General features: G+C 41.3%; 1 protein-coding gene across 2 annotated transcripts in view; it reads left to right on the forward strand.

Annotated features, from left to right (window-relative positions):
• LOC117492576 (adenylate cyclase type 9-like) overlaps positions 1–18,166 on the forward strand; it is a 29,025-nt gene that overhangs the window by 4,902 nt on the left and 5,957 nt on the right. For both annotated transcript variants that reach the window (XM_034142905.1, XM_034142904.1), the window contains exons 2-7: positions 13,764–13,936; positions 15,407–15,514; positions 15,868–16,124; positions 16,274–16,376; positions 16,929–17,137; positions 17,963–18,122. In XM_034142905.1, coding sequence (XP_033998796.1) covers positions 13,764–13,936; positions 15,407–15,514; positions 15,868–16,124; positions 16,274–16,376; positions 16,929–17,137; positions 17,963–18,122 — 1,010 coding nt within the window. The remainder of the gene's footprint in view (positions 1–13,763; positions 13,937–15,406; positions 15,515–15,867; positions 16,125–16,273; positions 16,377–16,928; positions 17,138–17,962; positions 18,123–18,166) is intronic.

Here is an 18,166-nt window from a genome sequence, read left to right on the forward strand (position 1 = left end):
TAATGGGCCTGCATTTCCCCCTCATCTGTTAGATTAATGAGAGACTAGCACTCTTGCTCTTGTCTACTTTTTTATGCGTGAAGATAAATGTGTTACTCGCATTGTTATCACCTCACCTCGCCTCCCCCTTCTTCTACTCTTTCTCCTAGACTCCTTTCTTGCCTCAATCATGTATTGAGTTCCCTCCTAAGATTTATCCTTTCCCTCTAGATATGCTCTACCAGTGAGAGTGTTGGCTGTCAGGAGAGAGTTGTGCTCCAGTGTTGTAAAAATCCCTGTCTGGCGCAGTCTGTGTTAATCACTTGGTACCATTGAAGCCAGGCATGGATCCTGGCTGGGGCTGGTCCCTGTTGCCTCACTCAAATTGCTTTGACCCAGCCACTGATTGTTGTGCGGCTGTCTTGTATTTTGTATGAGTAATTGTGATAATTCACCTTTCACAGTTGAACTATAACCTCAGATTGAGGCTATATACTCAGTTGTTTGTGTAACCCTGTTGGCGCACATGTTTAAAAGTTTATAATTCCTTATTTCTTATTTACAGCCTCCCAGTGTAAATATATGCTATTCGTGGCTGACTGTAGCAGGGGTTTACTTGCGGTTCAGCCACGTCTGGTCAGTAAGGTGTTGCAGCTGCATCCTGTTCGCTCCCGAGGACTGATCCGGGGTCTGTGGTTTTAGTAACAAATGGAGATGTTGTGGCTTGTTTTACATCCAGCTGAGTGATAGCTGGTGTTTTAGGTTAAGTAAATCCCTTTGTCGACATGTCAGATTATTTTGAGGGCTCTAACTAATGTTTATTTTCATCAACAATTAATTTTAATTGGTTATATTTGTATTCATATATTAATTGCTTAGTCTATATACAGTAATGTCAGATAACAGTGCCTAGTAGTTTCTCAAAGCTGATGTTGTTAATGGTATAGGAAAACAACGAAACAATGCTTTTTGTAAGCTAGAACCAAAGGAATATTTGGCGTTTTTGCTTGATAGATCATTTTAAAGATGGCATACAAAATATACGCAACTGTTTCTTTCCTTGACGGTAAATCTGCTGAATAAAATAAATGGTTGGTTGTAGCCCCTCCTAAACTACAACACAGCTGGTTTAAAGGATACACTGGGATTATCTGAATAAGCCCTTCTGTGCACAGCTCTTTATGTGTATCTATAAGGTGCTGCACATGCTGTTTCCTTACTGGAAATGGGAGCTATATTTGGATCCATTTCCCTGGAAAGTTCCTGTTTATGTCCTTCCTTTTGTGCGTAATTCAGAATGATTGCACATTCGGAGGAGACTCTGAGCGTGGCCCTATTATCTGTCTGCTGCTGACAGTATCACCACAGAGCCAGAGATGGTTCAAGCTGCATCTGTTTCCAGGGAAAATTAAATTGTTTGTATGCTCATGTTGCCTAAGGGATGTGTGTGTTACAATTACATGAGAGACAATTGTATTATAAGAGTCATTAGCAATTATTGTTTTAATTCGTTACATTACAGTGGAAGTACAGTCTTACAACAGCTGCTTCTGTGTCTCGACTTCCATGCTAAGATCGGCTTTATTTTATATAATAAATTGTATTGAATGAAAATGTGAAAGAAAATCTTGTAGTGACTGCAGAGAATTTTAAACTGAATCTGCAGCTCCTTGTGGCTTTATAGACCTTTATAGTTAGTTTTATCCGCCATCCCCAACATTACTGTTTTGGTTCACTTTCACATCTCTCACAGTCTAGTTTTTGGCCGCTACAGGCAGCTGCCTTCAGGGAAAAAGTAACAAAAAACACTGTACACTACCTACTCACCAAACAGCAGGCCCTGTTAGTTGGTGGCTGGTAAACACAGAGGGACAAAGGGCAGTTTAAAAGTCAGATATTTCCCTCTGGTGTTGCAGATCTAAAAGAGAGAGAATATTTAATCCACATCTCCACATGAATGCAAATGCTGCTCCGTCATTGCGGAGGGAAAATATGTCATTGTCACATCACTGCCATGAGTATGCAAACAAAATCAGTTGTGCAGGTTTAAAAAAGTATCTTCATGATTTGTAAGTCTTCCTGTTTATGCATCTTCCTCTTCTCTCCTGCTGTGAATCTTCCAGGCTGTTGCTGTAAAGGTCCTTACACACCAAGCCGATTTCGGCATCGATAGATGTCGGGCCGTCGATGAGCGCCCTACTCAGATTGGTGTGTCTTGGTGTGTACTGCACCATCGTGTCTTTTCGGCCGTGCCGACACCTTCCGCCGCCGATTCAACATGTTGAATCGGGAGGCTGTCGGCCAAAGAAATCACTCTGATTGGCTGTTCAGCTTAGCGAATCAGTGCATGAGAAGCGAAACGGAAGTGAGGGACCCAAACAAACTATTAAGAAGGCAAATCTGAGATTTCATTTAACTCCAGCTCTCGACAGGTTCGGGAAAGCCCCATGAGCTTCTCGTTGTAGAGTGAAAATGGAACGCACACGCTATTTGTTGTTTGTTTATATCACGCAGTCTGTTCTTCTTCTCTCGGTGTACCTGGTGGTGAATATGGCCGTAATATTTCACGGTTTTGGTCAGGAGAGCCATTTGTGCTTTTGGGAGACTCGCATGCACACTAACATATCCCTTCCTTTACCACGGGAATGCTAATTCAACAGTATTGGCCTGAGTATTGGAGTATTGGCCTGAGGCATCTATAATAGAGGCTATCTATGACCTTCAAAAACGATCAATTAGGCATTTTGTTGTAACAGTTAAAGATCTAGGGATGAAGAAATGAAACCACGACAGAACTAGACAGAAGTAGGAAGGAGGGAAGTAGATGAACTGCCCTTAACTGTGGTCCTGTTTTGTCGTCTGAGACTCGGTTTATGTCCAATGGGTGGTGGCACTAAAAAGTAGCACTGCAGCATCTTTCCTAAACCACCATTACATTAAGCCTCCATGTAACTGGACCTCATCGTTGAGCTCAAGTGTGAACCCTACGCAGAAAAAAGGAGGTGGTGTACATTTAAGCCTCAGGATTTCACACCAAAATTGCTGTGTGTGAGTGTGTGTTGGCATGCTGTCAGTCTACACACTGCTGTACTTGACAAAAGTTAAACGGTTTGGCTTTTTCACCCTAATATATACACAGCTGTCTTCTCACTCTGCCAAAAAAATCCAAAACCTGGCATAATTTTTTGTCTGGACTCTTGAGTCCAAATCAGTATGCACACACAGCATTTAGCTCTATTGTAGAGAGACAGAGGGAGTCGATGGTGAAGTGGAGTGGCTTACTACAAGGAGGGGGTAAGGAGGGGCATACATAGAGCAAGAGTATGCTTGGCTGTGGAGGCAGCTGTTGGGATGATTTATGAAACCAATGGTAAATAGATCATGGGATTACTATTACACAGCATACTGCGTTCTCTAGGTGCCCTTTCAACTGAAGTCTGAGAGGGGAACGTTGCTCTTCAGAGGCCACAAGGGGCAAAGACTGCCAGGGGGACTCTAAGCTGCTATATTATATTACAGTCACCGGGTCCTGCCTAAAACACCTTGGCTCTGCATGGTAAAGTACAGCTCTGTTGGGAGGCTAATGGCATAATACATCACCCTATTGTCCTGTACTGCAAATTTTAGTTCAACACAGCAAGGCATTGTAACCTGCAGTAATGCAGTCTCATCATTTATCATCTTTGGCCTTATCACACTGAGCAAGTCTGCAGAGCTTCATGATCCCTTGTCATGCTCTGCAAACATGCAGCCATTGTGGCAAGGTTGGTGAAGGTCTACGCTCTAGCTGTTGTGATTAAATGGATTTTATAGCTGCAGTCATTTAAGGTTATCTGCTGTGTCACACTGTTACTCAGCAGGACTGGGCTACCTGCACTTGTTCAGGAAGACTGTGCAGCAAGGGCATGCTGCTTTAACCCAGCAGCAAAAATAGCTTTTTACTCAGGTGGTGTAGTTCTCTGGATCAAGAGCAGAAAAAGCAATACGAATATTTCTTCTGCAAATAATCTTCCGCCTTGCTCAGAGAGCTATTTCTTGAACTGATACTGTTGACGATTTCCCTCTGAACAGCTATGTTTGCTGTTGTGCTTCTCTAACTCCTGTCAGGAGACCCTGCACCTCTCAGTATCCCCAGGAGACAGCTATTCGATTGCCTCAATGGTAGTGTGTCTTGTCCCTATCTACTCTGACAGAAACGACCCAGGGCGAGGTGGATGAGAGAGCCTGATAGCAGTACTACCACTTTCTCTCTGATAAGGTGCAACACATGCAAGCAGTTAAAATGGCTGAGCCTGCAGAACATACTCACTTAAAAAATGTAAACAAAAAATAAATTGCTAACTTGTTTGATAATTACTTCGTTTCAGTCATTTATCAGGCAAAAAACACAAAAACATGTAAGATTTATTTTTGTTTAACTGGCTTCTTTAACATAATTCTAACTCTGACTATGTAAGTCACAGGCTCTATTATAAATTGTTATCAATAAAACATGTATTAGTCTGTTGTGTGGAAGTGGTTATGTGGCAGATATTGACTTTTTTGTATATTTAGCTCATATCTCAGATGGATCATAAGTAGTTGATCATGGATGTTGATCTACAGTATACAATACATAATGTTTTAGTTCTGGGTTTCTTTTTATAATCACATTTCAAAGTTTTTAGTTAGTTTCGCTGTTTTTCTTTTTTTATTTGGATTTAAAATGTTTATCCTGCTCCAGAATAGAAGAGGCATACAAACATAAATACCAATAGAATTGGACTATTTTCATTGCCTTAAAACCCCATTTACAGTATCAGAGATGTCAAATCTTGATATGCTTTAATCTGAGTTTGTAAAATAATCTTCTTGCTGCTCTCTCCTTCATAGCACACAGCAAACCAATCTGGTATACATTGTAGTAGTTTTCACATGTTCAAATGTGCTGAAAATATCTGCTTGTGGATTTTATTCAAACGTAACATACTCTCCTGCAGACTAAAAAAAGAAAGAAACAAAAATGTAAGAGAAAAATAAACAGAGTGGGAGAGAAAGATCTATATAGTTGCACCTCATGGTTCATCTTGTCACCATTGCGTAGTTCCACCTGGCTCAGAGTCACAACACTAGCCACAACAAAACACACGGGAAAAGACGTTCCCCCTCTGCAGCATCACACACACACACACGCACACACACACACACACACACACAAACGCACACACACACACACACACACACACACACACACACACAAATGCACACACACACACACACACACACACACACACACACACACACACACACACACACACACACACGCACTTACCCACTTACCCCAGCTCTGCACCCTGGGCCTGCTAAGGCTAATTGCCATGGCAACAAGCTTTCGAAAGGGGCGTGGGTCAGCTGGTAACTGGAGGCTCTGGCATGGTGCTCTGACTGGAAGAAGAGGGGCTACATTTACTTACTTGAAGACATTTCTCTGTGTGTTTTTTTTCATGATGTTGCCATCTTTCTGTACTGCACGTGGTGCTAAGATTGCTCTGCTCATGGCCGTGCAGATGCTGAGGTGATAAATTGCTATCATGAGTCATTGATGCATCCTAAGCTTTTTCTACTTTGATAAAAAGGGTACAGAAAATGCTAGCACTCCTAATAGACACACACTAGCCTTTACTGACATTGAAAGATGAAGCGCAGGCTTACGGTGACACACACACACAACACACAATTACAGCACTTTGCATTCAAGTACACTAAATGCTAACACCTTAACATTCACTCAATTGTCTGTGTGGGTGTGTGGGCGTGTGTGTGTATGTGTGTGTGTGTGTGTGTGCTTGTTTGTGTGCTTGTTTGTGATAAATGGCTGTGTGAAATATGAATGAGGGAAGTTGACAGGGAGCCCGCCTTAAAGCCTGCTACTGCACTCAGTGTGCACGGATTGACTAAGCTTGTTTGTGCGTGTGTGTTTGTGCACTGTACAGTAAAAGTGTGGACTCCTCTATGAATTATTTTAGTGGCCTATATTTGTGTCTTTTAAAGCTGCATGCCTAAGTATTTTATTAATGTGAGTGCAGGCTGTGAACTGTATTTTAGGGTGTCTTAGACCAGCTGTGAGAATGAGGAAGTATTTCAGAATTTCCTGCACACCCTCTCTATCGTTTTTCTCCGTTTTTTATTCAGTAGCAAGACACTCTTAAGTTACGTAATTGTATTTGGCTCACTTCTGACCTTTTATTCTCTATATCTCCTATTCACTCTTCTATTATCTTTTCTTAAGCTGTACCTGTACCCATACAGCTTTAGCTTGACTGAAAGCCGATAGCAATATTATATTGGATTAAAACATATATATATATTTTTGATTAAATCATTTTAAGCTATACACAAACAAACATTTATTAAGGATCATTTACTTTTGGTTGTTTATTTTAGGACATTCTTTGAGTTGTAAAATATAATGGGATGTACTGGTGAAACCATTTCCACATTACTACAAAAATATCTTGCCTAATCTGGCATTTCTCTACTGAAATGTCATGTTACTTATTGGCTGACATCACTACTGATATATCTACTATGAGGTAATATCAGTAGGTGCGGTTGGCTCCTAGTTGTGTGAACCACCATATCTGCCTTAGGCTAAGCTCCAGCAGCTTCTCCATCCACTTTATAACCCAAGGAATCCCCATGCTATCACTCCTAAAAGCCACTGCTGACATGCTATGTGTGTGTGCTAAGTGATATATTCCCAGCAGGGGTCATCCCTCATCCTTTTATCACTTTCAATCTCTTTTTGTGTCACTTCTCCTTACTGCCTCCCTGTCCCCTGATGGGCAGTCCTATAAACGAGTGAGTGGATGCTCTCAGAGAGGAGAAATTAGCAGTTCAATTGTCTGGGAATAGTAGTTGAAGCTGAAGCAGGAAAGTTATCTTGCTCTGTTTTCCGTGACACCAACCTATGAGGCTGTGGGCATTTCATAATTGTCATGGGATGTAACCTAGGTCTGGTCTGTTTAGCAAAGTAACATCATTTACACAATAACATTTAATATAAGTGAATAGAATACAATCACTTTTGAAAATTGCATGATGACAATCGATTAAAAACATTATTTGTATTAATCACAATAATAGTCTTGATTAATCATGGTTAGACACAAGTTTAAAATGCTAGGAATTATTTGTATTTTCTGGGGGGATAAAACAAGAGAGAAATCAGGGTTTTTTACTTTTCTATAGAATGATTTCTGAATTATCCAACCAAATTAATCATAAGCCTTAACGTATTTGCGTTTAAAGCCCTAAAGATCTTATGTCATGGGCTACTATGCCTTGAGTGCCGCATGTGCTATGCCATGATACTTGAGTATACTTAAACCCATATTACTGTCTGAAGGAGAGTATCAGAGGTTTCTGTGGTAGAAGCTGAACTTGTAGTTAACAACCTCATTAATCCTTCTGTATCGATGGCCTGCTTTAGATAAAGTGTCCTCAGGGAGTAATACAATGCTCAGCAGAAGATCCTGCTTATTTCTTTTCATCTTACCCAATGAATGAATGTGTCATTTTTATTTAAATGTCTGTGGTGTAAGAGCAGAATAAGATGAGAGGCGAAGTATATGAGCGAGGGAGTTATTTGTCTCTGTTGGGGAAGCGACACTTTTAGCTGCAGGTCAATATATTAAATTGAATTTTTGTTGAGAAGCAAGACTGTCTTTTTGTTTTTTTCAATACATTTGAGATTGCTCATTTTATGCGTTAATTTGCTCTTCTTTGAGATAAGAGCCTCACTCCTAAAAGGTTAAGGGCTGGAACAACCTATTGTTCTCATGAATAGTGGTAATCTCTTATTCTTTAGTGAAGTGAAAACTAATTAAAGATGGAATAAGAGTGATTTAGTTTCTGATTATTAAGACATTGAAAGGCAGATCACTATTAAATAGAAAATGACTCTTTGAAACTGTTTGAGCAGGAAACAAGTGAAATCAACAGATGCATAAGGAGTCTATGGAAGCCATTATCAGATCAATCTAAAGCTAGCCGGAGCATTAGCATTCGGATGAGGTTGTATGGGAACAGGATTTGACAAAGGAGAGGACGATGAGATGGAAGGTGAATTTGAGCTTTCGGAAAGATGTCAGCAGTGGCTATTCTTTGCAGAGAGGAGCCCTTAACGCCAATGTGGTGATGAGGACAACAAGTATCGTCGTGGAATCAAAAGAACAGGGATGGCAAGAGAAAATAGACAGTGAGTTACAGTGAGATTGACAAAACAGGGAGAAGATACAGGCCACTGAGCAAAGGGTCGAGGAGGGTGGGGGGTAACACATTTTGGAGGGGTGTTAACTGTGAGCCTGTCTATTGTTCTGCCAACAGACCATAGCAGCCTGGAACTGTCAGGGATGGAAAGATCGAAGACTCAGAATTCAAAATGAGTGCAGAGTATATGCAAGACAGACGCAGCCAGGCGAGAGTTTATGACTTTGGAGAGATGTCAAGTGTTTCTATTCTCGTTTGGAGTGAGCCCAAATGCGGCCGGATTGCAGCCAGGAAAAAAAACAGCAGCCAAATATGCAACTTTTGTTTTGGTGCCACCCTTGTTTACAGCCCTGAGGGACAGGGAGAGGGGAAGGATATTGACAGATTTTGTTGATTGCAACGGAAAGAGAGGCTTGTGTGGCCGGTTGTTCCGGTACAGTGTGCCTTTGTGTAAGTAGAGAAGTGCTCTAATGAAATTCACAGTCAAGAAAAGTGTTTTTGTCCCAAACTGAGAGAGCCCAGGTGGTGAGCAAGACTTGCAGTTTATTTACAGCTTATGTAACTCTTGCTGAGAGCTCACTGTGAGTTATCTGGGATATTTGTGAAAAAAAAACTCTGTTGGTTTAGCTGCGCTTCAGTGAGTTTGACGTGTTCATAGCCACGACTTCGGTTTGGTCCAGTTTGATACCTTACACAACAGTTTTGTCTTCCATGCAGAGGCTAGCTTTACTGCAGTGCTTCCCAACCAAAATATTTTAAAACCCCTTGAAAAAGCCCATAGGATAATAATATATATGAAAAAGTATTAACATTTGTACTCGTAGCACTTGTTATTGTCTGTAGTAAATGGAGCAAAGTGTAAAATCTTGTCTCTATATTATTCATGAGACAGTCAGACATGTCTGCTTGGCATTGAGAGGAGACACTGACCTAATTTAACACTGTGAATATGTCTGCTCATTTTCTTACATGCCCTTCAATGCCTTAAAAGTAACCTGGGCTCAGCATAAGGGAGTAGCTGTTGAAAAGAAAAGAAAAATAGAAGGTCAACTGCTGCCTCCCCCCCTCCCACCTGTCCACGGCTCAGGAGACACAACAACTCTGCTTCTCCTTCAGAATCAGAAAGGACAGTGTGAGTCCCTTAGCGGTTTCCTATGAAAAATGTATGTGTCTTTCATGATGTCTGACTGAATGGGTTCACTGTTAGACAGCACAAAGAAATTCACCACCTCTACCAAACAACTCACAGACTCATTCTAGCCTCCACTTCTCTCGCTCGAATATTTACCGATATCTCTGCAATCCCTACTATCTTTTTGCGAACCATGCCATAATAAAGTCTTCCTAAACAGCCTTTCGTTCAGGACAGGTTTCCTTCTGTTCCTCCTGCCCTCTTCAACCCCCCCGACAGGGACAGGATGTAGAGTGTATCCCAGGAAGGAGACGCAGTGGAGAGAGACGGTGGTGGCTCCTGGCCGGCGGTGCCAGCTTGCATACAGAGATGCCCTGTCTAGCATGCTAGTTTCTCTGCACCATCTGCTCCACTGCCCTCCTGCTCCCATACCTGGCCGTGGAAGGCAAACCTGTCATTATCAGAAGATAAGGCACACAATATATTTTTGTTTGTTTGTGTGTGTGTGTGCTGATCCAAGCATATCTGCCAACTTCCCTCTCTGTTGCCCTCTGTGCTTCGCTGCTTTTAGTAAACCTCCATGGGACAGCAGCATTATCTGCTCTGTCCCCACTTTGGTTGTAAATGGAATTTGAAAGCAAAGGAGAAACTTTGAGATAAATGACCAAACGGTTAAATATGTATACTTGTAGCATCCATGTGCTTTCTTAAACAGAGTATCTTGCCAATATATCTTGTTCTGTTGTGTATCTCAAGTTAAAATTAGATTATGGTTATGCCTCCACACTAGCAATAGCTGAGGAGTGGTTATGTTTTCAGGTTGTCCAGTACATCTGTCCTACTCATTTTCGTAAGCGTGATAACTCAGGACTGCAGTGAGGGGATTTCTTTAGAATTTGGTGGTCAAAGGAAAAAGTCACTGTTACCTTCCAGCTAATTGTCTGTCCCTTTTGGAGGCTGATGAAAGATTATTCTGGCAGTTTTTGAAATGACCACTGCAGTCACAAATTATTACATCCAACATTGGGTATAGCACAATAGCCTCTGCAATGAGCCCCTCTTAGCATCGTTCAGAGAGGTGTTCAGGGACAGCTATTGTCCCACAAGAGAGTGGACATGTTTTGGAGTGGGAAGAGTAAGGGAAAAGCAGAGGTGATGGTGTTATTTAGTTGCAACGTGCTTTTTCTCATGTCACTTTCCTCTGTCCTGAACAAAAGGGCTTGGAGAGGGAGATAATGTGACTGGGCTCTCGAGGGGAAAGATTACCTACTGTTCCCCGTCAGCTGATCGCACGAGACAGTATGCTGCAAGTTCAATAATGTCTATAGGCTTCCACTTGTTATGCTACTGAATTAGCCACGGGTCATCAGCGATTAGAAGAGGCAAACACACAACCTGTATCCAAGATCATCAAGCAGACGTGCACAGACTGAAATGGATAGTCAGAAACACTGAAGATTCCTAACCCACTTGCTTTTAGAGCACAGCTGTATTCTGATGATACTGGACACAAGTTGACAGTGGAAACAGCTGCTGGCCCTCACACTTTATCACAGCCACAAATGACTGCGAGACAACATTGCACTTTCATCTGCCACTAGGTTGAATCACGGACACGAGAGATTCTTCCAGAATCATGAAGAACAGGCGCAAACATCTGCAGACACTTGAACTCACGTTACCCCTCATACAAACAAACACAGATACATTGCTGTCAACCTTTCCAAACCCTGTGGTCGATTTATTATGCTCTTCTCTAGCTGTCAGGAGTCTTCCTGAAACGAGCAGTCTGACCAAAAGAGGTGATCAATCTCTAACATACAATCTCATTAACCTTTTAAAGGGATCACTATGGATTATTTCTGTAAATATGAACCATGTTGCTCTTTTCTGAAGTGTCTGAAATCAACCCAGCACCATTTGTATAGGTCAAAGCCCATAAGGTGATGAGGAGGGGTGAAGCTGATTTCCTGTCACCTTCCTTTTGTGTGTTTTCGTTAAGGTTCCGACCCCTTTCTCATATTTAGTGTTGTGTTCCACCTTTTTTCTAGTTTGTATTCATGTCTGGCAACCTGTTTGTAATTATATTTTATTACTGTGTGTTTTTTTTGGGTAATTATTGTTTCATCCAATACCAATTGTTATTTGCTCTCACTGCCTTTCAACATTTCTCCCTAGTAATGGCTTGCTGCGCACATTATCTAGCTTGAAATACCTCATTATCTTTTCATTACACGAAAATAAAGGCCGGTTCAGTGATTTTTGTTTAGGTGCATTTGGTTCTCTCCCCCGACTAATGCAGATTTGTTATGACTCAGCTGGCACTATTGCTTTAATAGAATATAGGATTTGCATTATGTAAAACTCTAAATGTATTAATAAGTAATACAGTGTGACTCACAGACTTTGGTAGTTGTGTGTGTTTCAGCCCTGAAATGGACATGACTTTCGCTGACTCGGATGTAAGAACCCAGTATTGAAAATAGAAAAAAAAAGATATAAAAAATGCGGTAAAGGGAAAACACTGTATTGTAAAGAGATCAGAAGAAAAGAGAAAGCAGAAGAGAGAGTTAAAAGCCATTGACCTGCAAGAAGAACTCACTGAGGGAGGCAGGGAAGGATTTGATTAGCAAACTAATGAAATCAGTCAAAGCCATGTGTGTGCATTGTGTGTCTGTGGATCTGACACACACTCACACATTCTCATCTTTACTGGCAGTCAAAACCCCCCCCCCACAGTTTCCTGGTGCCTCTTCTCACTGCTGTGTCATTCTGCATCACTGGTGCAGGGAATTAGTTCTTTGTTACCACCTTAATTCCCCTTCCCCTGAATCTCCATCCACCTGGCTATTGATCCAGCTACAGCAAAGCCGTCCATCTATACCTCCGCTCAGCTCACTGTGTGTAGGATGTTGGAGGGGGTGTTTTGCTTCTGCTTCTTGAGCTACTTATATCAGTGTTTGTACATATTTGAGTGCATGTGTATCATTGAAAATACGATTGTGTGATTGTGTTACTCATGTGTGGTCTCAGAGTGTGTCACAGTGCAGCCCCAGGGTGGTTCAGCAGAGGGGGGGGGGGGCAGTGGCAGGCCTGTCTAGAGTACTCAGACAGACAATGCTCAGAGCCAGGGGCTGAAACTCCACTGACAGTTAGATTATGTGGCTAAGCACTTGGTCACAGGTACTTATACTCACACACAAACACACACACCCACCTTGTACTGATAGAAATGATAACATGTTGATAGAAGTGGGAGGACGCAGGTGTTCAAATATTTGACCCTGGCCTGTTATGTCTCCAACTGTTACTCTCTCATGGTCATTGGGACCTCACAACATGCAGGAACTCTGCAAATAGATGCATGTGTACATGCACCTGTAGGAAACATATGTGAAAAAGTCATTATTTAATTTCTTAGAAAGATTAAGAACTTTATATGGGAGACTTCCTAGGAAACTCTTCGTCCGGCTATGGTGTCGTGGTGATTGTCTCTTGTACTCCCAGTTATTTTTTCTTTTTTAACAATATTTTTATTGAAGTTTTCAAATATAATGAACATTACACATACATAAAACGGTCAGTCGAGGTGGCAGATACAGTGTACAATCAAATGAATAAACACAGGTCAGTATACAGATGATACATGGATAACAAAGTACAGAAATCCGAAAGAAATCCGAAATAATACGACTGGGGTTTGTACACGTTATAATCTTATTCCCGTTGCCCCCCTCCCCGCCCCGGTCTTTGGTTTTATTGATCATTACCAACATTCTTTTTCAAAAACTCGATGAAGCTCACCCAGATATTTTCAAAAACTGCCAGCTTTCCTTTAGTAATGTATATTAGTTTTTCTAAAGCAACACCTGCTGACAGATCCTTAATATATTTATTCATACTTGGTTTGTTCACATTTTTCCATTCTATAGCTATTGCCCTCTTAGCTTGTAAAAGACACAAATCTGTAAGTGCACGCTCACTCTTCTTAGAGACAAAGTCTTTTGGATAAATACCCAGGATGCAAGGGATTTTCAGTTTCGTTTAAGCACTCCCACTTCTTCTCTGGCTCATCTGTCTAGAGAGAGAGAAAAACATTTGAAACCCTTCACAAATGCATCACACATTTTTGATGTATATGCTTATGGAAGCAAATATGACTCATGTATGGGTCCTTGGCTTTTTCAACTCGTAGATATTTTCTGCTTCTCCATCTCCTTATTCTACTTTTTTGTGAATACTTGCTAATGGTATTCACTGAGGGAATTCATCCTGTACTGAATCTGTGGAATCCTAAAACAACACCATGGGATGACTTAGCCAAAAACAGGCCAGTTTGATCTGAGAGTAAGAACAAATGCAAGTAACATCCTTCTCTTTCTCTCTGTTTCTGTCTTTTCAGGCCTGAAGACCTACCTGATCTCTGCCAGGAAGGTGGAGCCTCTCTCTCTCTGTGGCTGTTCTCAGTCGGGGTTGGTGGGGCCTGAACATGCAGACCCTCAGTGCCCCAACCCCGGGGTACAAACACCTGATGGAGCCCCTCCAGCCGTCCCCTTGCCACCAGATAGTGCTAAGGTGAGCGCACAGTATCTCTGAGAAAATGAAACACCATGTTGTTGAGAAAGTAAATAGGTTTCTGGGATCTTTTTCCATTGCACATCAATATAGCCTGAGGAAGAACACTGAGCTGCATGTTCTGCTCTAACCTTTTTGATTTTCGCTCTCTCTGTACTTTTGTTCATGTGGGTGTATCATTGTTTTCATCTTTGCATGCAAGTAACTTGAGTGGATGAAATGAAAAAGTAAGAGTCTTTAAACCATGTGAAAATAATGCAACTGAATTGTTTAATGTACAGTAATTACATGGCATGGTAGCACCTCAGTCCTCATTAAATCCTTATTAATACGAATATGAGAACAAATGAGTAAGATCTTATTAATTATGAAATTCAAAGTACTGTGCTGCCCAGCAGGTAGTCTGCATAAAAATGGACCCATTATGATGCTCTGCTCATCAATCCAGAACATTTCCATCCACTGTGTCCTCCTTGGATTTCTCATTTGCCTTCAAATTGTACCACTAGGTCACAGACACCTAAACGTTGTAGCACAATATTCCCTTATAATTACCCTCAAACCCTGCATGTGCCTTCCAAATTACCCTCCATTTTCTGTACACATGCACCCCATTAAACCAGCATGGATCGTTTAGATCTGTGCAGGCCAGGTATAGGGGGGATGTATAGATGTGAGGGAAGAGTAGGAAGAGGATGATGGTAGGCAGGAGAATCAGCAGGGGTCCATGGTATGGTAAGACACTCAAGCAGGGAGGTGGGATGTTCTTCTCCCTTCTTCAACGAATGACTCATTCACTTAAAGGTTTTCATCATCTAGTGTGGTTCTTGCACAAATACCAAAATGGCTAACGCTGAAGGGCTACAATGGCACACATCTTAAGAAAATTCTGCTGACATTTCAATGTTTGAAAGTATAAATGAGCCAGGTGTGGTGATAAATGTCTGCTCGTTTAATGTTGCATGTAGGTACACAGTGTGCTTTCTTTTTGTGTTTACATTATGTAGTGTGTGTGTGAGTGTGTGTGTGTTTTGGCTTGCACATGTCAGTGCCATGGTCATTCATAGCACAGCAGAACTTTCACACAAAGCTCATACTCTTACACTCTTACACACACACACTTACACACTCACACACACACACACACACACACACACACACACACACACACACACACACACACACACACACACACACACACACACACACACACACACACACACACACACACACACACACACACACACACACACACTTTCCATTCAGTTCGAAGAGGATGAGTGGGATAAAGATAAAATCCCTCTCCTTTACTGTTTCTCTTGCGATCTTTGCCATCTTTTTACCCTTTTTTATACCCACATGCTTTCCTTAATATTAATTTTTCAATGTATTAATCTTTCTTCCTTCTTGCCTCCATATGCTGCATCTCCCTCTCAATAATGCCCCCCTCCAACCTCTACACCCCTGCAGTCCCCTTGTGTATCATGCAGTGTGGTTCTGATACCAGTGGAAGATCCGGTTCTCGAGGAAGGAGCAGTGCACAATGGCTGCCATGACGACCACAAGATCAACACCAAGGTTAGCCTTGGATAGATGTTATATGTATGCTTTTTTTATGTCCAATCGGTTATATTTCATTATATGTAGTACATGAACCAGCCTGGTTACATTTTCTCATGCCCAGCAGCAAAAAGGAAAAAAGAAAAAAGATTGATAGAAAATCTTTAAAAAGAAATAGGACTTAATGAGTCCCAGATAAAGTGTGCCAAAGACACATTTGAATTGGTGTCACTACAACACACTCTTTAGCTTTATAATTTATATTTAGACTTTGTTTAATTGCTGCTCTTTTTCCAAATAAAAGATCCATTATCACAGCTTCTGTTATTTTGTAAAGTCAGATGTTGCCTCCCCCCCTCTTCTCATTTTAGGACATTACAAATCTGAAGTGCTCCCCAGCGGTTTCTGCAGGACGCAGCCCCAAAGTTCTGAACGGCCTGCTCAGTCCTCAGCTGGAGGCCTTGACCAACAGCCAGACGTCGCTGTGTGAGATGCTGCAGGAGAAGGAGAAGAAGACGTGGAGTGGAGGAACCATGGGCATGGACCACTCAGCGCTCATCCCCCTACGCTCAAAGAACTTCAGGGAGAGGAGCGATGCTCACTTTGTGGACGTTATTAAAGAGGACAGGTAAGAATGATCTAATGATGAATACATTAAAAACATTAAACATGATGTAGAGTTGATCAGAATGTAAATCTCAGCTATTGATGTTCATTTTCGCGCCAATTTTAAGCTTTGGGCAATTTTAATTTCAACTTACCTTTTTTCTTTGACAGCCTTATGAAGGACTATTTCTATAGACCCCCAATAAACAAGCTCAGCCTCACCTTCCTTGAGAGCAGCCTGGAGTCTGCCTACCGGATAAGCTACCAGGAAGAGGTGTGTGAGCTGTTTTTGTGCATGACATAACAGTGCCTGTATGCATGCATGTTTAATGAGTCAGCATAGTTTACTTGCTGTCTCTACCTGGGTGCGTTACCTGTGTTCCTCTGGAGTTTATCTGTTGTCTGGGAAGCCTATTAGCACTGTGTTACGGCCAGACTGGTCAAGACTGCGGCAAATAGAAATCACTGCAGGACCTTAAAAGTAGTTTTGTATTAGTTTGTGATGTCCTCTGCTGGTGTAACCTCAGAAGTGCATCCCTGCTGTCATGGCTGCAACTGTTGCTACAGCGTCTAGTCTCTAGAATCTGGGTCATTGATATGGAAATAGATTTCAGTAGAGGCTTACTTAAGTCATTAAATAATTTTTGATTGTTGGATAATGAAATTCCAAGGCATCATGAATTATTGATCATGCATTTATGCTGCAGATCCTTGGTTAGACTACTTTTCAGTAATGCATTACTCAAATTTTGCAACTTACGTGTTTCTTGCTATTTTCGCATATGTTTTAGATTTTTTATTTCTGTTTTTCTCTTTCTACCCTCAGGTGGAAACCCAGGCACCGGTGCAGACTTTTGCCAGTCCAACATTCAGCTCTTTTCTGGACATGCTGCTCTGCTGTTTAGTGTTTCTGGCTCTCTCACTGGCCTGTTTCCTCCGACCACTTGTCACCCAGCAGAGCTTGTCCACACCAGCACTCATTCTGACAGCTGGAGCCACCCTGCTGGAGACTGTGGCCCTTCTGTTTGCTATACGGTGAGATACTGAATATAGACTGTGGGTTTTAAACTGTGGGCCCATTGCTAAATACAGTCTGCTGGTCAATGTCACAATCCCCCACCACATATTTAAAATGAATAGTTAAATATCACCCGGCAAATATGTTTTCCTGTTTTAATATGTTAGTATTTTATTCCCTTAAAGGCATAATCCCAAAATAGCAATTGGCTCTTTACTCCACATTGGAGAGTTTGCTCCTAATTGTGCAACATGCAACATTAACACTAAAACCATGAAGAACTGCACCTTAATGCAGCAAATGTGACACGAAATTGTCCATTACTCACAGGAGGCGGACAAACTGTTATTCCTTAGACCCCTGATACAAAGGATAGATGTACTGAATGTATCCAGATTGTAATTCATTTGCCAAAAAAGAGTCAAAATGCAGGATAAACAAGGATTGTGTTTTGCAAAGAAATGTCATATAGAAATTGTAAATATATCATATTTATATATAAATGAATATCATAAATTATTTTTGCCTAGTTAATTGTGTAGTGAAAATCTGATGTGACTAATGTGACAGCACAGTTTTGACTATTTTGTTTTTGTATGTTACTGTTAATGCTCACAAGTAGTTCATTTGAAGTCTGGTATTTTAAATATGTTTTAGAACGAATAGTAATTTATAAAGTGGTAGAAATGGTTTGCTTTCTTTGGAGAAAGTGGAGGGATGGGCCAGATGACACAGCATTTTTTTTAGGATTAGTTTCCATGTAAATCACGTGGCCATATTTTTGTCGGGCATCTGTTTTCTGCTTTATTATGGTAAAATGAGTTATTGTTTTTCTTCTTCAGTATGGCTTTCTACCTGGACAGTGTGCTGCACTGCACTCGGATGCTGATGAGAGTGGTTTCAGGATGGATAGCGCGTCACTTTATAGGAGCCGTCCTGGTGTCCCTGCCCACTGTGGCCGTCTTTTCCCATGTTACCTGTGACATGCATCTCTCAATTCAGGTGGATTTTCAAGTTTTATATTTTCTCTTTGTTTACCTTTTCAA

Source organism: Trematomus bernacchii, unplaced genomic scaffold (assembly GCF_902827165.1).
Source record: "Trematomus bernacchii unplaced genomic scaffold, fTreBer1.1, whole genome shotgun sequence".
Classification (NCBI taxonomy): domain Eukaryota; kingdom Metazoa; phylum Chordata; class Actinopteri; order Perciformes; family Nototheniidae; genus Trematomus; species Trematomus bernacchii.